This window comes from Canis lupus, chromosome 25, assembly GCF_011100685.1.
Source record: "Canis lupus familiaris isolate Mischka breed German Shepherd chromosome 25, alternate assembly UU_Cfam_GSD_1.0, whole genome shotgun sequence".
NCBI classification, from domain to species: Eukaryota; Metazoa; Chordata; class Mammalia; order Carnivora; family Canidae; genus Canis; species Canis lupus.
In genome coordinates this window covers 32,182,731-32,208,036 of record NC_049246.1, presented here as the reverse complement: position 1 = coordinate 32,208,036, position 25,306 = coordinate 32,182,731, and the positions used below count along the sequence as shown (strand labels likewise).

At 36.0% G+C, this 25,306-nt stretch overlaps 1 protein-coding gene across 1 annotated transcript in view; it reads right to left on the bottom strand.

The window, feature by feature from the left end:
* Positions 1-2,197: 2,197 nt before the first annotated feature.
* The window catches only part of KCTD9 (potassium channel tetramerization domain containing 9), a 38,207-nt gene continuing 15,098 nt past the window's right edge, over positions 2,198-25,306 (bottom strand). The window contains exons 4-12 of the mRNA XM_038573776.1: positions 24,201-24,297; positions 23,511-23,569; positions 23,183-23,311; positions 18,993-19,060; positions 18,799-18,894; positions 17,943-18,092; positions 7,012-7,117; positions 6,094-6,227; positions 2,198-4,105 (exon numbers count right to left, since the gene is read on the bottom strand). Of these exons, the coding sequence (XP_038429704.1) occupies positions 3,989-4,105; positions 6,094-6,227; positions 7,012-7,117; positions 17,943-18,092; positions 18,799-18,894; positions 18,993-19,060; positions 23,183-23,311; positions 23,511-23,569; positions 24,201-24,297 (956 nt within the window). The 3' untranslated portion in view covers positions 2,198-3,988. The remainder of the gene's footprint in view (positions 4,106-6,093; positions 6,228-7,011; positions 7,118-17,942; positions 18,093-18,798; positions 18,895-18,992; positions 19,061-23,182; positions 23,312-23,510; positions 23,570-24,200; positions 24,298-25,306) is intronic.

The following is a 25,306-nucleotide window of genomic DNA, read 5'->3' as shown; positions in this document are numbered from 1 at the left end:
TTATCTTGTTTAAACACCTGTTAAATCCCTAGCATTTAGTCAGCATTGGATAAGTGTAAGTTTGAATGAACAAATGAATAAAAAAGACCTTTACACCAGATTAGGCTTAATGCTTCCTCTATTTCTGCATCAAAGATGTTTTATCTGACATAGAATTAAACCTTCCTGTACAATTGTCTGTGAGGGCTGTTACATTAGCTAAGTAGCAAAATGGTTTAAAATAATTGGATATTTGCTCATTTTAGAGCTAGGATTGGCAAGTTCTCCTCTGGTAGAATCTAAACCAATCAGTCATTGCCCAGTGTTTTTTGGGAACAATTACATTTTCAAGGATGTCAGCATAAAGAGCCAGGCTGCCCTGCTTTACCCAGCCATTTCTGTGGAGGTTGTCAGAGTCTCATGATAGGGTGGAGAAGGGGATAAGCCTTCAAGTATAATTGCAAACAGAGGGGAATTTAAAAATATTAAGTGATGTATTTCATTTAAATTATTATTTCCTTAGACACTGAATGATTTAAGTTTCATTCTGACATGAGAGTTATCTCACTATAATACAAAGGTAATGAGAAGCTTTTTCAAGAGTGCATTAGTTTGAACAGTGTTCAAATCGTCCAACTGACCTCCTATTTGCTGAAAGAGGTGCACCTCTAACAGTGTTGCTTAAGCAGATGTGGCCTTTGGTCAGGACTAAGGAAATGGGAGTTAAGACTTCTGACCCTTATAGTCAGCTTAAGCACTTTTCTTTGGACAAGCATCTGTGGATATCTTGTAGGTTATTTCTACCAGTTGGTATTTCATTTTTGAAACATGTTTTGAAATTTTTGGATGAACACAGCCACATGGTGTATAAACACATTCAATATGCTTTATGCCAAATCTGTGTTGTATACTTAGGTCACATAGATCTCAAGGGCAAAGGTGAGATTTATTTTCTACAGTATCAAATAAGAGACTAAACATGCAATTAATGGAATTTTGATAGTGACAAACTTTGAACCTTTTTATAGTTCCAAGGATAGATCCATTTATCATGAAGCTTAATTTAGTAAGCTGGGTTTAAGTAATTGGATTTTATAATTGTCATAATTTTTTATTAATTTAGAAATGTCCAGACCTTAAAGTGTATGGCTTTAGAGGGAAAATGGTTTCATTTTCAACATTAAAAGAAACACCTCAAAATTATAAGTGCTACAATAATGACTTCGTAATCTTGATGAGTGATGGATGCAAACCTCTTTTTTGCCCTAATGTAAAATCTCAGCAGGAAGAATGTGTGATGAACTCCTGCTGACATATTTAAAGGTTGTGAAAGGCTTTCAGAGAATTAATCCTTGAATAAGACGCTTTATACAGAAAATAATGTAACCACTTTTCTTTGTAGAGGTGTACTTTTTAATTTTAAAGATAACACCTCCTTGGAAATTTAATGAAATTCTAGGGCTTTTCATTAAACATGATTTGAAGTTGACATGGGGGTAGATTTACAGTATAAATCACCAATTCATAAAATGAGCAACTGGAGAAAATATTCCAGGTCCTGATTTATGAAAGTAACCTTCATAAGAAAATGAATTTGCAACATTTCCTACTAAAATTTTTTTGAAATTGTATTTGAAAGAACTAGATTACAAAATACTATGTATGGCTCTCAACAATTACACGAGTACTGAATTTTATCCATGTAGGTAAACTAATTTAGGTTTTAAACCCTTTCCTAGTCCCCCACCTCCAACTGTATTTTTATCTGTGTGTATACATGTTCCATCACATCGCTTTGTGTTTAATTTACAGTATTTACTATTTTGAAACTCCTCTGTCAAAACTCTCTCCTAGGTGTCAGGTGAAAATGTTTTGGGGACAATGTACTTAACTAACCTAATAAAGCTAACCTATAACGTTCATCAGCTAAAGAGTAACACAAATTAAATGAATTATTGGAAGGCAGTCTTGTTTTCTCAGAATTAATGAAATTTCTTTGTGCTGTTAACATGGTAGATTTTAAAAAGAGGGTCACAAAATAATCATGCTTTCAGAAGCAAGGTTACTTTAATGGCACTTTCAGAGACGAATCCATTACACTGTTATGTTGCATTTTCTTTTCCACCCAGACTCTTGGGGCTGGTCATGAACATATGTTGAAGAAATGTAAGCAAAATACAGTAAAGTGCTGATTTTCAAAAGTATGACAAGAAACTCCTTTTCAACATTTCACATCATTTATTAATGCAGTATACATTAGATCCAAAATCTGCAGTGTCTAAGCATACCATGTTTAGATCTTTCAGATTCTTCTGCAGTTTTAGGTTATGTCTACGGAGGTACCCTTAAGTGGATGAAAACACATTCTATAATTATTGAAAATATAGTACAGAGTGAAATGATTTAAATATAATTTAGGCACATTTGATTATGAAAATAGATATCTCTCAATACAATACTTCTCTGTCTTGGTAAAAATAATAAAGCAAAGAAAATAATTCATTTCTGAAGATGCTTTCCCTCACCTGTAAAGGTCCGATCGCCCACTATGCATATTGTACCCTTTACTGTTCAGGAAAGCTTTGCATATGTATATATAGAAGAATAAGCTACGTAAATATTGAAGACATGTCATTCTCCCAAAGGAGACAAAGTAGTTCTTAATGATTCATTGCTTCAATTTGATGAGTCTGTAGAATTCAGAACCTATTTGGACACAGCTTACATCCCTGCTCTTGGGGTAGACATAAGGACATGGGTCACTGGTAAGGAAATACAGGCCCTATCTCTGCTACCATAGAGATCAGGACTCAAGAAAATCAGGCTAGAATTCATTTAAACAAAACCAGAAAATAGAAGTCAAAGATCCACAGGTGCTGACTGATTGGTATTACATCTTGAACCAACCAAATGCCTTTATTCTTATTTAAGTTTTTTGGTGGCTATAAACTGTCAGTTTAAAATCCCCTCATTCCCCATTGTAGGGTTTTAGCTGCAGTTATGTTCATGTCCAGAAGATGACTGCCAGATTCATTTGCATTTTATAGCCTGGATTGCAGTGGACTGGGATTTATTAATACCTATTTCTAAGTTTAAGCTATCTGGCATTTGAATTAAATTAACATTAATAATGCACCTACGTTTTTTGGTCTTGACATATCTTCCTATGCGTGTTTTGACTGTACAGGAGGAAACAAGGCTAGTAGTGTAAAGTGATAAAATTGCTTGGTCTGGCGTTGAGTGGAACTTGCTTACAATGAAATTCTAAGGATGCTCATTTAAAAGCAGTAGCAACAGGTATATTCTTTGTCCATCTGAAGAGTTCCACCTTAACTTGAGCTGACAATGAGGTCTTTCCTTTCACTCTGTCCCAATCAGTAAGAACTGAGGATTTAATTTAGCTACTGCTTTGTTCTAAAAAATAAACATTATAAAAATGAACCTGAAAAGAGAGCCTTGGGGAGTCTGATCTCACCATATTAACACGGCGTGACAGGTATTTAAAGTAGGGGAGCGCATCACTAAAGCTATTAATAAACCTGAACTTGTCAATATTTTCATAAAGTTTAACAATTTAAATATCCATACTGCATCTAGAGATTCAATAAATATACTTGCATATGTTGTGCTTTTCATAAATTAAAATCCTCAAAATACATTTCAAACCAAGATGGTATTTCCATATCATGCCTATATAAAAGCAAATATAATAGATCCTATTCCCAGTCATAAAGCCAGGCAAATCCCCCTACCTCCACTCAAAAGGCAGCAAGCTAATCTAGCTTCCCTACATCTATTACATGAGTGCTTCTCTGTTAAAATCAGAATGTGGAAAAAAGTTACTTTTTTCCTTTATGCACCGCTGAGAACAAGCATAATCCTCTAAATGTTTTGTTTTGTTTTTTTTCCCTTACAGTGTTATTTCTTCTAGACAACTGAGTGGGTGGAGAAAAAAAGTGATAAGGAAAACATTTTGCATCTTGGGCTTCTTCCTCTAGCCCTGAAATTCTCATCTGACACTTTGTGACATATGTAGTGGTGTTAGCATCTCTTCAAATATAGCTCCCTTCACGTTGGAACCTCTCAGGTTGGCTTCTTGAAGATCACACCCAGACAGATCACAATTCTGCAGACAAAAACAATATTCATGAAAATAAGATGGAGGTTTAGGGCCTTTTTCTGTTCCCTCTCAAAATGATTCCTGGGGCACACGAAACTCACGTTATCATGAAAACCAGTTATTTCTGGAAAACTTCTGTTTTGGGAAAAAAGTCAGATTTTCTTCTACTGGATTTGCTTTCTCTAGGTGATGCTCAGGCTGACTGTCACAAATATAGACAAAGGTTCAAGAGGAAGTGTGTGTCTCCCATTCATACATTTTAAAATCAGTCATTTAAAATCCAGAATGGACTCCAATGTAGTAAATATTATCTATGCAAATTTATTGTATTTCATGAACAATAACAAAAGACATGAACAAGGCTGGGAAACACTATTAAAAAAATCTGAATGAAAGAGATTTTACTTCCTAAATTAAATTATGAAATAGATTTTGCCATTCCTCAACTCGAATATTTCTAAAGCAGGGAACTGCCTTTTTTTTTTTTAACGCCCAAATTACATGCACAATTCAACGAGTTTTAGCAAATGTATACAACAAACAGTTACTACCACCACAATTCGAAGCTGCTTTTAAATTTCTCAGGACCACAGACAGAGTGGCAGATGAGATCGATTTTGGATAGTCCCTGGGGATGGTAGGCGAATACACATAACCTTTTAGGACAGAATGTTACCAGCTGTACTTCAACAGGGAACCTGATTAGTCTTTGCAATCAGTTGCAACCAGGAAGACTTTTGGTGTTTATCCACATTGGCTACATGGTAACTAAAACCAAGGGCGGGGGTTGAATCATCTTTGGTGACAGTACCAAAATTAAATAACTGTGCTTATAATGGGTTTATACTTTTGGCCTTAGGCTGGTTCTTTTTGCTTTTAAGTTTAATGGGGCCTGCCACTCTGTTGCTAAGACCTATCAAGAGAACAGGCAAAACATTAAAAAAAAAAATCTGTAACAGGCCTAAAATTAACCTAGACCTACTATTCTCTCCAATCCAACCTAGGCCAGAGTTTCTTGGATAGGGCTATACTGTTCAATATGATTCTAAGAGCCACATTTGGCTACTTAATTTTAGATGAATTTAAATAAAACTTTAAAAATCCATTTCTCAGTTGCACTGGCCATATTTCAAGTATTCAACAGCCATAGTGCTGATTACTACTATACAAAACAGACTTTTTTAAAAAAAGATTTTATTTATTTATTCATGACGGACAGAGAGAGAGAGAGAGGCAGAGACAGGCAGAGGGAGAAGCAGGCTCCATGCTGGGAGTCTGACGCGGAACTCAATCCTGGGACTCCAGGATCACGCCCTGGGCCAAAGGCAGGCGCTAAACTGCTGAGCCATCAGGGATCCCCTACAAAACAGATTTAGAACGTGTCTAGCCTCACAGAAAATGCTAGTGGACAGCACTGAGAGATCTATCAATAGCACATGACTATGCTAGCTACACTGCAAATTAAGACAACATATAGAATTCTGATGAAGGAGATGCACAGACAAAACTAAAATCTGAAGTTGAGATTCAAAAAGAACATGATTCCCACTTAGAACAGGCTTTCTCAGAACCTGGTTTCAAACCTGTATATCTTTTAAATCTCTCAAGTAGTTTTAAAAAAAAAAAACTGGCCCCATTTAATTGTTTGGAATTAAAACTTACAAAAAACACAATAAATCAGATTTATAAAGCACCCATCAAACTGAGCCTACTTGAAGGAGACCCAAAGAAAAGAGGAGAAATCAACTTCGAGTGAATGTCAGATGAATCTTCAAATCTGAAACTGGCATCTCTGACTTGTGTAACAGAATCCTGCTCTGGGATTCCAATTTGTTTAAAGAAGCAATCGATAAGAAAACATCCCTCCAGCTGTGCTGGCAGGCCACTTGGCAGTTTGTACCAGCCAACTACTTTGTTTATAATTTCAATAAATTTTGCATGAGATGCTCAGTAACTGTAGATCAACAAAAACTCTTTAGCAATTAGTGACTCACCTCTAAATCAGTTCCTGCCAGAGTTGCTCCTCTGAGGTTACAGTTCTTCAACTTTGCATTTTTTAAGGTGGCAACTCTCAGGTTAATTCCTGTCATTTGACTTCCTTCCATGTCCACACCTTTCAGATTAGCACCTAAAGTTAACATACAGGGGGAGTAGGTGAACTTAAAGATATTTATAGTCATCTACCTTCAAAAAACCACAAGATGACTTAATGGAGGTGACTGATGACAGGCTCCTTTAACTTTTGGAAAGAACTCTGTGAACCATAAATCTCAGTCTCTCAACCAACTTCTACATAGAAAGAGTTCATTGTTAAAAAACTGCTTGCTTATACTCTGAATTAAGAGTGTTTTAGGCTATATTTTGAGGGAGGAATTTAATTCGGTCTTAAGATAAACAGCACTTTTATAATAACCCCTGAAAGTTTATGATAAGGAAGGTAAGTATCCTGTATTCTAAACATACACATAAATGAAGTGACCAGTTCACTGACACAACAGAGCAATCGGAATTCATAAATATAACAGTAAATCTAACAATGATAAAAACTGCCTGGCTTTATGCAAACTGAAATTCATTTTAGTCAGATTAAGAGTATGCTGTTTAGTTTCAAAGTTTGAGATGTTGATATGTAATTCTCCAACTAAAGCCTTAGCCTTATTCAATATTAGAGGCTGGATTTCCCCTGCCTTCTTGCCTAGCACATGACTGAGATCAAGACAAATTTACTCATTACTAATTTTCCCAGTATGAGGACAGAAGAAATCTATATCCCCCTACAGTGATCATGACTTTCCCAAAACAATTATTTTGGGATTTATTATTATTTATTTATTTATTATTTATTATTACTGGGCCTTTTACTTCATGGTATATTTTCACATCAGAAAACGTACTTATAGGTAGAAGCTCACCTTCTAAATTGGCTTTAAGACCAGAAGGATCTTCAAAATTACACAGTTTCAGGGATGCTCCTTCTGCATTAGAACAGAGCATCTTGACTCCCTGGAGGTTTGCACACTGGCAAGAAAAAGAGAAGTCCATATTATAACATTCAGAATTTTGTTTGGAAAAGAAAAAAATGGCTCAAATAGTAAAATAAAAAACAGACAAGGAGTGGAAGCTCAGTTGCATACACTTACCATCAATTATTTTCTGTTTATAATGAAGATCTTTCCATCTAGACTCAATAAGAACTGAGAACTACTTCAAGAAAAAGTTCTTTTAAAAAAGCAGTTTTAAAATAACAGCCCAATTAACAATAGCATGTCCATTTTACACAAAACTTAAGAGTTTAGATAAAACAAATGGAGAGTCAGACTATGACATCCTATTTCTATTTAGCCCTGGGTGTGACAATGTGAGAGCTGAAACGTATGAATAAGAAAAGCATAAACTTGTCAAGGGTAGGGATTTCTCTTCCTTATTTCTGTAGGAATCAACCAAATTCTTGATGTTCAATCCTATTACTATCTTCATGTCAAAGGTCAGAATACTAAGGCCAGTAGTTCACAGCATGATCTGGCTACAAAACACTACAAGTTGTTTGCTGGGTCTTTCTGTACCAATCACTAGTACACAACATTGTCAACTTTGAACACCCAAATTACAGTGCAATATACAAAGAGGAAAAAACTAAAAAATGTATTTTAGAATTTTAAATTATGTTAATGTATCTCCGAGGATTCTAAAATCCTAAGGCTGATCAAGTTATGTTATTGCCATATCTAACAAACACAATCCTGTTTTATATATGCAATTTCATTCACCCTACAGTCAATCCTATTGAAAGGGAGATAAGCTACAGATCAAATCACAGACAACTGAGAAATGCACATGCACTTTCCACTTCTGCCTTTGCAATTACACAAGGTAGCACAGAAACTCAGACTCAGAGGTAAGATAAATGAGGACCTGGAAGGACCAAAATAACTAAAAGACAACTGTGTTTCAAATACTTGAAAATATTAACAAGACAGGAAGCTGATAATATGAAAATAAATGTCTTGTGCTCTCTGTGTTGTGAACCCAGGTAAAATAGACTGTAACTATCATCAAAAGTTCCCAAGGTGACACACAGGGAGAGTGCCCTCCAGTTAGGTGTGACTGCAGCACCAGCAAACAGACTGGGGCTAGGCATCTAGTCTGACCCAACTATAAACCCAACATGGCTCCCCACTGGCCCTTCACAGTACAGGGACCAAATCCTGCCCACAACAAGAAAATGCACTAAAGTAGCCAACTGGACTGAAAGAAAAGGCAGCTCAGTCACACCAGCAGGGCACATGCAACACATAGGAGACACCTCTGCCTGAAGTGCCAGGTTCTGGTGAACAAAGGATACTGAACTACAGGGCACTATAGGACCTCTTCTTCATAAGGCCACTACTTTTAAGAGCATGAGACAGGGGTGCTTGGGTGGCTCGGTTGGTTAAGCATCTGCCTTTGGCTCAGATCATGATTCCAGAGTCCCAGGATTGAGCTCCATGTCAGACTCCCTGCTCTGCAGGGAACCTACTTCCTCCTCTCTCTGCCCCTGCTCATGTGCTCTCTCTTTCTCTCTCAGTCACTCAAATAAATAAAAATTAAAAAACGAAAACGAAAACAAAACAAAACCAAAAACACAGGAGACAGAGCTGACTCTAATACAGATACAGAGAGTTAGACAAAATGAAGAAACAGAGGAATATGTCCCAAGTGAAAGGACAGGACAAAATCACAGCAAAAAAGCTAAATGAGATGGAGACAAGCTATATGCCTGATAGAGAAGTCAAAACAATGGTCAAAAAGATATTTACTGGATTTGAGAAGATCTCAGTGAGACTCTTTTCTTTTTCAGTGAAACTCTTTTTTTTTTTTTTTTTTTTTTAAATTTATGATAGTCACAGAGAGAGAAAGAGAGAGAGGCAGAGACATAGGCAGAGGGAGAAGCAGGCTCCATGCACCGGGAGCCCGATGTGGGATTCGATCCCGGGTCTCCAGGATCGCGCCCTGGGCCAAAGGCAGGCGCCAAACCGCTGAGCCACCCAGGGATCCCTCTCAGTGAAACTCTTAATGAAAAGATAGAAAATATAAAAGAATCAATCACAGATAAAGAAATGAAATTAAAAATACACAAGAGGGAATAAATAATAGACTAGAGGAAGCAGAGATACAGATCAGTGAGCTGGAGAACAAAGTAATGGAAAGCAACCAAGATGAACAGCAGAAAGAAAAAAGAATAAAAAAATGCAACTAGATTAAGGGAACTCAGTGATATCAAGTGTAGTAATACGCATTACACAGATCTCAGAGAAGAAACAGGAGCAGAAAAGATCGAGGAGGCACAGAGACCTCAACAGAATCAACCCATGGACATCCACACCAAGACCAAAAAGTAGTGATAAAGAGAGAATTTAAAAGTAGCAAGAAAAAAGGAAAGAGTTACATAAAAGGGAAACCGGGTAAAGTAATCTGCTGAATTTTTAGCAGACATGGGCAGCCAGAAGGGAGTGGCATGACATATTCAAAGTGCTGAAAGGAAAGGACCTGAAACCAATTCTACTCTACCCAGCAAGGCTATCATTCAGAATAGAAGGAGAGATAAAAAGTTTCCCAAACAAAAGTTAAAGCAGTTCATCACTATAAATCAGCTTTACAAGACATGTTAAAGGCGATTCTTTGAATGGAAAGAAAAGGACATAATCAGGAGTAAAAAATTAGAAAACGTAAATACAAATATAATAAAAGCAGCAGATGAATCACTTATGAAAACTAGTATGGTGATTTAAAGAACCAAAACTCAGGTGATTTGCAAAAATAAAAGGATATAAAGTATGACACCATATACATAAAATTGAGTGTTGGGATGGGGCATGGGTGAGTAAAAATTTAGTGCATTCAAAATGGGTTCAAACCTAAGCAACCATCAACTTTATATAGATACCAATACACATAAGATGTTATATATGAACCTAAAGGCAATCACAAATCAAAAAACCTGTCATGGATATGCAAAAAATAAAGAAAAAGAAATCCAAGTAAAGCACTAAAGAAAACAATCAAACCACAAGGGAAGAGAGCAAGAGAAAAAAGAAACAAAAAAGAACCCCAAAATCAACCATAAATAAGTAACAAAATGATATTAAGTACACACATATCAATAATTACTTTGAATATAAATACACTAAACGCTCCTATCAAAAGATACAGGCTGCGGCACTTGAGTGGCTCAGTTGGTTGAACGTCCAATACTTGGCTTTGGCTCAAGTCACAATCTGGGATTGAGCCCAGCTTTGGGCTCCCCTGTTCAGTGTGGAGTCTGCTTGAGGATTCTGTCTCCCACTCTCTCTGCCCCTCCCCCCACTCATTCACACTCTCTCTAATAAATCTTAAAAAAAAAAAAAAAAGATACAGGCTGATTGGATAAAAAAGAACCAAGAACCACCTATATGCTGCCTACAAGAGATTGATTTCAGACCTAAAGATACATGTAGATTGAAAGTGGAGGGATGGAGAGGTGCCAAGGTGGTACACTTGGTTAAGCACCCAACTTTTTTAAAAAATTTTATTTATTTATTCATAAGAAACACAGAGAAAGAGGGAGAGACATAGGCAGAGGGAGAAGCAGGCTCCTCGCAGGGAGCCTGATGCAGGACTCGATCCCTGGACTGGGATCATGCCTTGAGCTAAAGGCAGATGCTCAACTGATGAGCCACCCAGGCATCCCAAGCATCCAATTCTTAATTTTGGTTCACGTCATGATCTCAGGTTCCTGGGATTGAACCCTGTGTTGGACACTACACTCAGCAGGGAGTCAGTTTAAGGATTCTCTCTCTCCCCCCCGCCCCTCCCCCCTGCTCTCTAAAACATACCTTACCAAAGAGAGAGAGAGAGAGAGAGAGGGGCACCTGGGGGGCTCAGTCAGTTAAGTGTCTGCCTTTAGCTCAGGTCATGATCCCAGGGTCCTGGGATTGAGCCCTGCATCAGGCTCCCTGCTCAGCAGGGAGTCTGCTTCTCCCTCTGCCTCTTTCCCTCCCCTAACTTGTACTCATTCTCTCTAATTAAAAAAAATTATTTTAGAACATTCCCCCCAAAACAGTGGAATACACATTCTTTCCAGGTGCAATGAGAATAGATCATATGTTAGGCCACAAAAAAGTCTCAACAAATTCAAAAAGATTGAAATCATATCATGCAACTTTTCTGATCATAATGGTATGAAACTAGAAAAAAGTAGAAAGAACACAAATAGCTGGAGATTAAATAACATGCTACCAAACAGTAGGTCAACTAAGAACTCAAAGAGGGAATTAAAAACATACATGGAGAAAAAACAAAATGAAAATACAATGGTCCAAAATCTTTGGGATGCAGCAAAAGCTGTTCTCGGGGGAAGATATAGGCCCTACCTCAAGAAGCAAGAAAAAGCTCAAGCAACCTAACCTTACACCTAAAGGAAGTGGAAAAAGAAGAATAAACAAAGCCCAAAGCCAGTAAAAGAAAGGAAAAGTAACACTAAGACAGAAATAAATGAAATACAGACTAAAAGAGCAACAGAACAGATCAATGAAACTAGGATCTCATTCTTAGAAAGGTTCAACAAAATTGATAAACCTTTAGCCAGACTCATTAAAGAAAAAGAAAAGAGGACTTGAATAAAATAAAAAATGAAAGAGGAGAAATAAAAACTGACATCACAGAAATACTAAGGATCGTAAGAGAATATTATGAAAAATTATGTGCCAACAAATGGGACAACCTAGAAGAAATGAATAAATTCCTACAAACATATAACCTCCCAAAACGGAATCAGGAAGAAGAAAAAAACAAAACAAAACAAAACAAAAAAAAACCTGAACAGATTGACTAGTAGTCATGAAATTGAGTAAGTAATTGAAAAACTCCCATCAAACAAAAATCCAGGACCATATAGCTTCACAGGTGAATTCTACTAAACATTTAAATAACAGTTAAGACCTATTCTTTTCAAACTATTCCAAAAACTGAAAGAGGAAAGAAAGACTCCAAATTCCTGCTATGAGGCTAGCATTACTACCCTGATACCAAACTAGATAAAGAGACTACAAAAAAAAAAAAAAAACAAAGCCAGAAGCCAATATCTCTGATGAACATAAATGCAAAAAGTCTTCAACATTACAGCAGCAAACCAAATCCAACAACACTTACAAAACTGAATTCACCATGATCAAGTGGAATTTATTCCTACAAATAATATTTGCAAATCAACCAATATTAACAAGAGAAAAGATAGCCATATGACCAATTAAATAGATGCAGAAAAAGCATTTAGCAAGCACAATATCTATTTATGATCTCTCAACAAAGTAGGTTTAGAGGAACATAACTCAGCATATAAAAGGCCATACAGGAAAATGTCACTCACAGCTAACATCATCCTTACTGGGGAAAAAACTGAGAGATTTTCCTCTAAGATCAGGAACAACACAAGGATGTCCACTCAAATCACTTTCATTTTCATTCTGGAAGTGCTAGCCATAGCAATCAAACAAGAAAAAGAAATAAAAGGAATTTAAGCTAGTAAAGAAGGAAGAAGTAAAACTTTCATTATTTGCAGACGATGTGATACTCTATATAGAAAATTCAAGAGTCCACCCCTCAAAAAAAATAATCATAAAACTGGTAACTGAATTCAGTAATGTCTCAGGATACAAAAATTTATACAGAAATCTGTTGTCTTTCTATACATTAATATTGAAGTAGTAAAGAGAATATTAGCAATCCTACTTATACAACTGCACCAAAAAGAATAAAATATCTAGGAATAAGCTTAATCAAGGAGATGACAGACCTGTACCCTGAAAACTATAAAACTGATGAAAGAAACTAAAAATGACATAAATAGATATTCCAAGCTCATGAATTGGGAGAACCAATATTGTTAAAATGTTCCTATTACTCAAAGCAATCTAGAGATTTAATGCAATCCCAATCAAAATACCAATAGCAGTTTCCATAGAACTAGAATAATCTTAAAATTTTTTTTTTTAATAATCTTAAAATTTATATGGAAACACAAAAGACCCTGAATAGCCACAGCGGTTTTGAAAAAGAACAACAAAACCCTAGGTATCACATTCCCAGATTTCAAGGTATACTACAGAGCTCTAGTAATCAAAATAGTATGATACTGACACAAAAACAGACACACAGATCTACAGAACAGAGTCCAGAAATAGGCCCATGCTTTTATTGTTGATTATGACAAAGGAGAGACGCCTGGGTGGCTCAGTTGGTTAAGCGTCTTACACTGGATTTCAGCTCAGGTCATGACCTCGGGGTCCTGAGATGAAGCCCCATGTCAGGCTCCATTGGTACCAATGGAGCCTGCTAAAGATTCTCTCTTTTCTTCTCCCTCTGTCCCTCCCTCCCTAAACTATGACAAAGGAGGCAAGAATATACAATGGGAAAAAGACAGTCTCTCCAACAAATGGGAAAACTGGACAACTTCATGCAAAAGGCTGAAACTGGACCATTTTCCTATACCATACACAAAAATAAACTCAATGGATTAAAGACCTACATATGATACCTGAAATCATAAAAATGCTAGAAGAGAAAACAGGCAGTTTTCTTTGAGTTTCTTTGATCTCAGCCATAAAAACATTTTTCTAAATAAGTCTCCTTTGGCAAGGGAAGCAAAAACAAAATTAAATTATTGAGGATACATCAAAATAAACTTCTGCACAGCAAAGGAAATCACCAACAAAAGACAACCTACTGAATGGGAGAAGATATTTGCAAATAACATATCCAATAAGGGGTTAGTATACAAAATATATAAAGAACTTATACAACCCAACACCAAAACAACAAATAATCCAGTTAAAAAATGGGCAGAAGACATGAACAGACATTTCTCCAAAGAAGACATCCAATATCCAACAGACACATGAAAAGATGCTCAACATCACTAATTATTAGGGAAATGCAAATCAAAACCACAATGAGATATCACCTCACACCTGTCAGAATGGCTAAAATAAAAAACATAAGAAATAACAAGTGTTGGTGAGGATGTGAAGAAAAAGGAACTCTCATGTACTGTTGGTGGGAAAACTGGTGAGCCACTGTGGAAAGCCACTGTGCTTCCTCAAAACATTAAAAATTACCATATGATCCAGTAATCTACCGACTAGGTATCTACTGAAAGAAAACAAAAATACTAATTCAAAAAGATATATACGTACCCCTACGTTTATAGCAGCATTATTTACATGGCAAAGATACGGAAGCACCCAAGTGTCCATCAATAAATGAATGGATAAAGAAGATGTGGTATACACACACACACACAACACACACACACACACCACATTAATGTTACTCAGCCACAAAATAGAGTGAAATCTTGTCATTTGTATCAAGAATGGAGGCAGAAGACATAATGCTAACTGAAACATATCAGAGAAAGAAAAATACCGTATGATTCATTCACATGTGGAATTTAAGAAATAAACAAATGGATGACATAGGTGAAGGGGATTAAGAGTAAACTTATCATGAAAAGGCACCTGGGTGGCTGTCAGTTAGGCGTCCAACTTCGGTTGTTTTGGCTCAGGTCATGACCTCAGAGTTATGAGACTTAGCCCTGCACTGGCTCCACCCTCAATGTGGAGTCTGCTTGAGATTCTTAACCTCCCTCTCCTTCCCCCTTTGTTTCTCACACCTGGTGCTCTCTCTCTTGCAAATAAATAAATAAAATCTAAAAAAAAAATACACTTATCATGAAACTAATAAAACCAATATAACACTGTATGTTAACTATACTTAAAAACAGGGAAGCAGCAGAAGTGGATGGGAGTATAGATTAGACCAGCTGATTTGGATGAATGGGTGATTGATACATGGGGGATTTTTAAAAAACTAATGTTTGTTGTTTTAAATCTAATAACCACAACAACACAAGAAAATCCTAAGATTATTATAAGTACAGCTCTATACTGAAGGCTATACACTATGGAATCTCACAAACAGATTTGTAAGAAATTCAGTGAAGTTTTCTATCTTAACTACAGAACATATTTCACACTCTATCCATCAATGGTAAAGCAGGTCATCAACCCTAAAGATACAGAATTCAGCTACTCAGTAAACTAGCATTGCATCTCGAAGAGTTCTGCTATCTTACTGTATCAAGGGGAAAAGGGTTTTGATGAAAGTAGTTCAATTATTACCATTATTTTTTAAGTATGATAAATGGCATTACGATTATGTCTTAAAAATGGTCTTGATCTTCTTTAAAAAAGATTTTATTTATTTGAAAAAAAGAGCAAGAGCACAAGTAAGGGAGAGGGGCAGTGGGAGGGAGAAGCAGACTCCTCCTTGAGCTGGGAGCATGCCCTGATTCCAGGACCTTGAGTCCTGAGCCCAAGGCAGACACTGAACTGATTGAGCCCAGATGGTTTTAACTTTAAGAGATAAACAAAATGTTTATAGGCGAAAGAATGAGTGGCTTCAAAATAATGTGAAAAGAGGTGCAGACAAAATTGTTTATGTGCTGATAATGTCTGTTGAAGCTGAGTAACGGAAGTAACAAGGGGGACTCATTATATTATTCTATTTTTGTATGTTTGTCATTTTCCACACAAAAAAGTCATTAAAAAAAAGAAATAAGGAAGAGAAAACACATGCTATAGACGCAAGCTCCAACTATGCTAACAAACTAGCCTTTCTGGGCTTGGGCAAATCTCTAGGTTTAAGTTTCTCAGTCAACCATACAACAGATGACACTTGATGATCCTGCCAGCTCTTACCATGTATAAATCTTGAATGAGAATGTGCAACAGATATGTAACAGCTAAATTATTATACCAGCTTCTATGCAGCAGCTGAAGTCACTGATGGCACACAGAGCACGTAGAAGAAACACTTTAAAGCATGCTGACAGAATAGATAATGTGGCATGGACTTCTTAATAGGGACAGCAACTGACATCACCTTAGCTGGTAACAGAATTGCATGGTTCCTATGGAAAGACCTCACAGCCCATGAGGGATACATTGGGTGAGAAGTCCAAAAAGAGTGGTGGAACCATTAGGTAAATCTTGCGTGGCAGAGTGCTTAGCACACATCATATTTTGTGGATACGACAGCTACTCATTAGCAATCATCCTCAAATGCCAAGGACAATTGACAATTAGTTTTGACTTCACAGCCTATATACCCTGGGCAATGACTCTCCAACATGAGCCATTTCTATCATTAGTAATTAAACTTAATTCTATAGCACTTCAGCTTACCAATTATACACTACGGGTAGAACAAGTATTTACAGGTAAGAAAATTATTGTTCAGGTTTGGAGTACTACTACAATTCAACAGAATTTAAAACCAGCTGTATTGAATGACCCAATCTGTCTTTTTATCTTTTTGTTCGTTTGTCTTGTCCTTAACAAAAGCCACACAGTGGTCTCTCAACATTTCACTATTTAAAGAGTAGGTCCTTCAAACCCTTTCTTTGTGCTGCTAGTCTTTTGCCTATTTTGCTACCAATGTGGTCCTTCCTCATAAGATGGGTCAAGGAGAGTTGAAATACTGGGAATGTATATTGGCAGATTTTGTTATAGATCTGATACTATAAACTTCATGGTAAAATAGGTTACAAGTAAGGAATACAACTAAAATTATAAAACTCAATGAATATTTATTCAATGACTACTAAAAGCAAGGTACTGGGGTGCCTGGGTGGCTCAGCTGGTTAAGTGTCTGACTTCGGCTTAGGTCATGATCCCAGAGGCCTGGGATTGATCCCTGAGTCGGACTCCACGCTCAGCATGAAGTCTGCTTCTCCTCCTCCATTTGCTCCTCCCTCATTCATGCTCACTCTCTCTCTCAAATAAATAAAAGCTTTAAAAAAAAAAGGCAAGGTACTATATTAGATATTATTAATTCAAAAGACATATAGGGGGCAGCCCGGGTGGCTCAGTGGTTTAGCGCTGCCTTCAGCCCAGTGCGTGATCCTGGAGACCCAGGATCGAGTCCCACATCAGGCTCCCTGCATGGAGCCTGCTTCTCTCTCTGCCTGTGTCTCTGCCTCTCTGTCTCTCTCATGAATGAATAAAATCTTTAAAAACAAAAAAAGACATATAGGGCTTTCCTATTTCCTATTAAGGAAATTAAAGTTATTAGAAGTTGGTAGATTTCACTGTTGTTTCTGCATCCATTCTCTAACCCCAAATTAGCACAGGCAATTGTTATGTGTGTGTGTCTATGTGTATATATATAACAATTTTGTTTATATATATGTATTTGCACAGAGGTCAGTGCCCCTAGCCCCAGCGCTGTGCAAGGGTCAACTGCATATACATACGTATACATACATACATGTAAACACAAACACCTGTGTATACATGTAGAGAGGAGAGCCACTGAGATGCTGACTTACACAGATTGACACACGTTTATTTCACAATATCTCTGCCAAATACCTCTAGAGCAATAACATTTCTCTACTTCAGAAATGAAGTTGAATAGATTTCGAAGGTCTTTTTTAGCTTTACCCTCCTAATTCACTGAAAATATAAGTCCTGATAAAGTACAATATATTGAAAAGATGAAGATGTAGTGTCAAGATTTCTTGATAGTTGCTAATCTTTCATATCTTCACTTATTGAAGGATATCAAAATTATAAAACCAACACATTTCACTTCAGAGCCTTGGGGTTTATCAACTTAATAAATTATCTGTTTTCAAGAAAAAGCTCTAGTGAGAACGAGATCATTTCTGCTTGTTGAGACTGTTCAACAGACTGAACATTTAATTATCTTATAACAAAAAATGAACATTTAATTCTCTTATAACAAAAAAAAAAATGATTCTTACATCAAGCACTGATCCAGAGAGATCAGCTCGTTCAAGATTTGCACAGCAGAGATTAGCATGTGCAAGATTGCAGCGGCTCAAATTGGCCATTTTGAAGTTAATATATCGAAGGTCCAAACGAGAAAGATCAGCACCACTGAAGTTTAAACCCTAAAATTAAAAAAAGACAAACTGTCACAAACTATAAGCCATCTGTTATTATTACATTTAATTACTATAGCTAACCACCAAGTTTCTTAGATGCAATTAGAAGGTCAGTCTTTTGGAGCTTATTAGAAAACATGATCTGATAAAACTAGCGTCCTTAATGAGTTCTTAGTAAAAGAAACTCTAAACATAACATTAGACTCCAGCCTCATTTATGGCCATATCTCATTTATGTGCAGAAATTTCTAAAGAGCAATCTCTCTTGGCCATGTATGTATTGATAGGTATTATTTAAATCTTTATTTTTATATATTTTATAAATATTCAATAATACAAGGTAGCTTTATTCTTAAAAAGTGAATACTGTGGTTTTTAAAATCTTTAGTGCTATAATACATAAAAGTATCTGCCACTAACTGGCCATACAGAATAACTGTACCAACAATTGACTTTTTATTTTAATTGCTGCAATTTGATGCACTATTCAAACACGGCTACATAACACATATTAGATAATATAAAAGGCTATTATATCTCTTTTTTCGCTAACCATTCTGGTAATAAGTCAATGCTATAAACCATAACTAAATTCTATCTTATTTTGAAAAAGGAATATAAGGCAACAATAAAAAAAATCCTACAAGAATGTAAAACTTTACTCACAGCTTTGCTGATACAAATAAGTCATGTAAAAGCCTGCTTTAATTACCTGGCAACGCAATTCTGATTTGGTTGGAGTGGCTAGAAGAAATCGGACAAATTCCTTTCGAGATATTGGCGAATGATCCTCTGGTGGTTGAGAATTCTTAAAGAATATATTAAGAAATCAGTGGAGTGAGCATTTTGGGAAACAGCTACAATAACTGAACACTGGCTAATGTAAAAAAAAAAAAAAAGCCTTACCTTTATTGCCACTTCCAGGTGTTCAATCAATGAGTCAATTCCAAAAAATCTGGCTTCTTCTAACACACCTATCATAATAAAAATGATGTGACTTTTATAGAAAACTATTCATTTTAATACTTTATAAAATTCTTTGTTAAATCCTCACAATACAAGTGAAATTCAAAAAGCAGACAATCAAAAAAAAAAAACAAAAAAACAAAAAGCAGACAATCAATACAGAAGATATTTTGAAATATTCTGTAGACATGTGTAAGACACAAATTTTTTCTAAATAGTTTACATTCAGCAAAAGAAAAATACAGAAACCTAAACAGATTAGAATGAAAACCTTCTGTATTTCAAAATTTTCTGAAAATCACTTTAAAAAGACCACAAGCAAAAACTCCTAATTTCCCGTTCCTAAAATAACTGAAATACATTTGATTGTAAATCTAATAATAAATGATCAGTTTACCTCATCTTAACATTTCATTGACTTCTTCAGTGAAGCAGATCTGAATGAGTTTGTCACAATTATCTTTTACTTACTGAATCAGAAAATTATAGAAATAAATAAAAGTAAATAAACATTTCAAAATAAAATGCAACAGAATGACTCAGAAACCCCTTAAGGTGAATCTTAAGGTGAATTAAAAAAAAAAAAAAAAAGGATTTCTAAATGATAAAAGGGATTTTATATATGATTTGGTTTTCTTGGTTAAAAAAAAAAAATCTGCACATTCTCCAGATGACTTAGTATGCATACTTATTTTTTTATATCTGTTAAATGTCTTCATCAGGGTATTTGGGAAGAAATTTGGAATCGATTTTCTTTCAAATGAAGACATCATTCATTCAGTCAGCTGAATTTTTTAATAAGTTAAAAAAGGACTCAGCAATTACAAAGAAAATAAAAGACATAATCTCTCCCTTCAAATAGTTCCAAGCTAATAAGGGTAACTATAGGTAGATATGGGAAGCTCAGCAATTATCTGGGAAGATGATGGTCTTCTCAGGGAAAGACCAATTCCATCTCTAATATTCCAGTTGCAAAACAAAGGTCATCTAATGAACAGCACACTACTCAGGTAGGTGCTCTGGCACACTTTCCAGTCCATGCCAGAGTGGCCTCATCTTTGGATTCCTCATTAAGGGGTAGCCATATTTCATTTCTGTCCCTGGTAGAAACCCACCATAGAAAGGGGTTTCTAGCTGGCTTCACTCTCCTTGTGTCAAGATCTTCAGAGTCAATCAGAACCTCCAAGGAATGTAGTAAGGTTTTTTTTCTACTTCTGGGTTCAGAACCAAACCTTAACTTCCAGAAAAGCCTTATTAATACAAAAGGCATCTATGAGGGACAGATAAGAAAAGGAAGTAATATTTAGCATATTTTGTCAGCACAAGTAAGAAATAGATTTGAATCCCAGTTCTGCCCCTTACTTCTTTTTTTGTCTTAAACTATTTATTCTTTCTATTAAAGCTTCCGTTCACATTTGTGAAATGGAAGTATTACCACTTCACAAAGTTACAGAAGTATTAAAAGATATATGCATATATATTATCTGGTAAAATGTTTGGCACTTGATAGGTCCTCAATAAATGATTATCACGATCATTATTAAACTGTATGTTTTCTGATAAATATTTAAGACCATTCTCTTTTTACTGTATCAAACTGGGGTTTCAGAAGATTTATGTGAACTTCAAGGAAATAAATATTGAAATTCTAGAAAAGTTCTCAAGTTAGAGAATAATTGAAGTGAGATTTAGCTACAAGGTTGGGAAAGATGATTTAAAATGGGGGAAAAAAAAGGGGGCTCCTGGGTGGCTCAGTTGGTTAAGCGTCTGCCTTTGGCTCAGCTCATGATCTCAGGGTCCTGGGATGGAGCCATTGTGGGCTTCCTGCTCAGCTGCGAGTCTGGTTCTTCCCCCCCTCCCCCTCTGCCCCTCTCCCCTGCTCGTGCTCTCTCTTTCAAATAAATAAAATCTTAAAAATAATAAGTCAGAAAGAGAAGGTTTTAAAGATAAATGAAAGCAGAAAAGGAAGACATGATTCATTGGAAAAAGTGAAGGTCATTAAAGGCAGAAATCAAAAGAAATAATGAAAGTAAGCAACATTCATTTGGGGAATATAAATAATAGTGAAAGGGAATAGAGGGGAAGGGAGAAGAAATAGGTAGGAAATATCAGAAAGGGAGACAGAACATGAGAGACTCCTAACTATGGGAAACGAACTAGGGGTGGTGGAAGGGAAGGAGGGCGGGGGATGGGGGTGACTGGGTGGCGGGCACTTAGGGGGGCACTTGACAGGATGAGCACTGGGTGTTATTCTGTATGTTGGCAAATTGAACACCAATAAAAAATAAATTTATTATTAAAAAAAAGAAAGTAAGCAACAAATATATTCGCTGATAAAAGCACAAATTAGGAAGAGTAAGAAATAAAGTCATTTAAGTAAATAGAGGGGAGGCAAATAAGTCAGTGTAGATTATTGAAAGCATATAATTACCTGGGGCAATCTGTAGCTATTATATAGAGTTTGGATAGATTTTGTACTAATTAGAAGTAATGCTTTATAAAATGAATTCAGTACAGAGCTCTGCTTGCTGAACAACTGAATAAATACAAGTAATGGCTGAGAAACCTGAAAAACAAACAAGCATAGCTTGGCAAAAGCCTGTAGTGCTAAAGTCTGGGATAGTATGAGTATGTATTTCTGTTATTTCCCTAGGCAGGGAGGATATGAAACGCTATTAGTGATACAAAGAAAAATTAAACTGGGAAGCACTGAAGGAGCCCATAGGACATCTACAGTGAGGTTTAAATGTCCTCAGGAGAAAAGAGTAGCCACTAGAGTATAGGCAGCAGAGTGATCTAGCTGCTGAAAAGCAAAAGACTGTGTAAGAGAAGACCATTGCTTCTTTCTTTCTTTCTTTTTTTAAAGATTTTATTTATTTATTCATAAGAGACAGAGAGAGAGAGAGACGCAGAGACACAGGAGAGGGAGAAACAGGCTCCATGCAGGGAGCCCAACCTGGGACTCGATCCCGGGTCTCCAGGATCATGCTCTGGGCTGAAGGCGGCGCTAATCCACCACTGTGCCACCAGGGCTGCCCCATTGCTTATTTTTCTAATGACAGTTTCTGTAGAATGACTAAAATAAAAATAGGTTATACAGGGTTTTAAGCAACAGTGGCAGGTAAAAAATAAGAAAGTAACAAGAATTTGTTATGACTAGGTATTGAGCTAGATGAAAGATCAATTAAGATTATTTTTTTGCAATGGGTAAGCTTTAAAGGCAATATAGACTTTAACACAGCAACAACAAAAGTTACTGAGTATTATCTATTATACTCCAGAGACTGTAAGTTAGCCCCTTCCCCTACTACCACCCCAGGCTGAGTCTGATGTAGGATTTTCAAAATCAGAAGATTCCACATAAAATTTTAAATTTCCAGCTTTTCTTTAAAAATCAAGGCTCTGACCCCCTATGTCCACATCTCCAGACGGCAACAATCTGTCGAAGTAGAACAGGAATGTGCACTCAAGATCACCACATGCCCCACCACTCATCAAGTTAGACCAAATTTGGTCACATAGAGGCCCACGAGCTTTGAATATGTATCTACTACTTTTACTACTTTATAAGAGCTCTGGTTGACATCTTTTTTTTTTTTTTTTTAACATCATCTCCATGATGTGAAATTCCTGTGATGTAATCAGAGATTTAAATAATTTTCAAAGGAGACTCAGAAAGGCTTTCCCCAAGTTAAAATTCTAGTAAGTTGTAGAACTGAATTTCTAATCCAGCCTTATGATTTGGAAATATAATTTCCCCTTCTGATCACTCTACTCTCAATATAATGCGAAGGTTCATAATTTGAACTCAAGTCACAATTCAGTTAAAAACAACAAAATCTTTTAAAGTACCTCATGATAAAATCTAAATCTATTTAGAATCTGAAATCATAATTTATGGTTAGACATATACCCATATACCCAAAGACTGTCTATCTGTGCCTATATGACTGTCTGTGCCTATATCTATTTCTATACCTATATAAACTCACATGTGTAAAAAAATTTAGTTTTAAAAGTGGAAAAGCTATACTTTCACCTTATGAAAATATACTATGTTACTAAGTAAATGAAAACAAAATAAAAATCCTAACCTTACAAAAATGTGAGGAATCATATTAAAAACTCACCCAATAAATTAATGCCATCATTTACAATGAGCTGTCCATGACGCAGGTAGTTCAAAATGGGTTCAAAGTACTCAGGACTTCGGTCAATTAAGAAAGCTCCTCTATGATCTTGCTTATTTCCCCAGACACCTGTGTCACCATTACAGCGAAGAGAACCCCCCCATAAATGAAAAACAAAGTTAGAAATTTAGGAAGAAAAATTGTATAGCATACTAGTTTTTTGCTCATGTAAAAATTATTGATACCATTAAAAAGTATAGGACAAGAGTTAAGTCAATATAACTACAAATAGGTTACACAAAATGTGGAAACAATGTGTTGCACTCACCTTTGTCCTTAAACATGTGGGCCAGCATACTGTCAGGTTCTTTATTCACTAAAGTGCTCCTAAGAATTCAGGGAAAAAAATTGATTTCTCCATTTGTCTTTATAAACAAACATATTTAAGTCAAGAGTATACTCGATCCCAGCTGCTCTCTCAAAAAGATGCATGCTATAACCTGGTAGGAGTGACGCTGGGAAACAAAAACGTGCAATAAGTTGCCATTTATCAAAATCCCTTCTAATCTGGCACTTCCTTTGATTCAAATATTGTTTTACGTTCCTTTAACTTAAATGCTAATCTAACCTTTTAGCAAGCTATTATATCACAATATGCTGACCTAAACTTACATTGTTCTTATCTTTAACATAAGCAGTTGTAGTTGCTACAAATTTCAGTACCATTAATTTTTACTTGCGTTGCACGTCTATTACCTGACATCTAAAAAACATGTTCTAAAACCTTAAAATACTGATACTTATCAAGCATGTTCATGCTTTTTGTGCTTTCTCTGGAATGACCTGTTAATCATTTTTCTACTCTTTAAAAAAACTTTCTAAAAAATGGTTCAAGATCAGACAGTTCATTTAAGCAGCACTGGAGTATCTTCCAAGGGAATTGGCAAAACTGAAGGAAATAACAAATACTACGTAGTGCCCCTAACACACACATGTGCACACTCTCACATGCACCTACCGTGTAGTTGTAAAGTACCGCCCTCCAACATTTAATGTCAGCCAGTCTGTGTGAGATCCTGACAACCCTTCAGGTAGTTTAGAATCTGTCTGAGGATCTAGAAATGATATGTAGAAAATAATAAAGAAATTAAGATTAGAGAATTGGGGAAGATGGCAATAAGCATAATTTTTTACACTTAAAAACACACGTAAAAGTATACCAGAGCTACTAGAGACCAATTGATAGCATTTAAAACAACACTGATAAGGTATTCCTACCAACACTGACGGGCAGAAGAGCAACGTGGTATAAGCATCTTTGAAGGAAGAAGCTGAGAGAAACAACAGAGTATGTGATGAACCTAAGAATCCCAAAGTATTTCATGCTGACTTCAAAGCTCAGAAAGTATACTTGAGAACAGGAGACTTAAAGTGGAAGGGGTATGTCCACTCCAATGGTGGGTGATGGAAGCAGTTTGCAGTAAGATCTTGGAAAGGCTAGACATGAACTCTCAAAACCCACCAGCCAAAACTCCCTTCCAGGACCAATACCAAGGATAAGATGTTGTTGGAAAAAGAACCGAAGTTGAACAGAACAAAGACAACAAAGACAAAAGAAAAAGGAGTCCAGATAAAAGTTAAAAAGGTCTAACACAATTGGAATATAGCAAAAGGGGACTTCCATATTTAATAATTCACACAAATGACAGAAAAGGGAACTTTAGAGCCATGAAATTGGAAAACTTTTCCTAAGTCAGCTCTCCCTTCTCAAGTTAAAGAAACTAATTTCACATTAAATGGGCAACTGCAAGAGAAAATCTCACACAAACATTTTAAATAAAGCAATGAAAATGTGCCAGAAAGAAATGCCCACAAAATAAAAACTATAATCAAATATTCCAAACACGCTAAAAGTAAATATAAAATATGAAAGAACAACATAACCCAGAATTACAAAATTCACAAATGAGGTGAGAGAATTCAAGAGAGAACTAAAACTACAATGAAAACTCAATTCAGAAATGAAGATCAAACTACAAGAACACAGGAGAGAATAAACAGGTAACACCTTAAGGGAAAGAAACAATGAAAAAGAGGAAAGCTTGAAAAATCAGTAAGAAATGA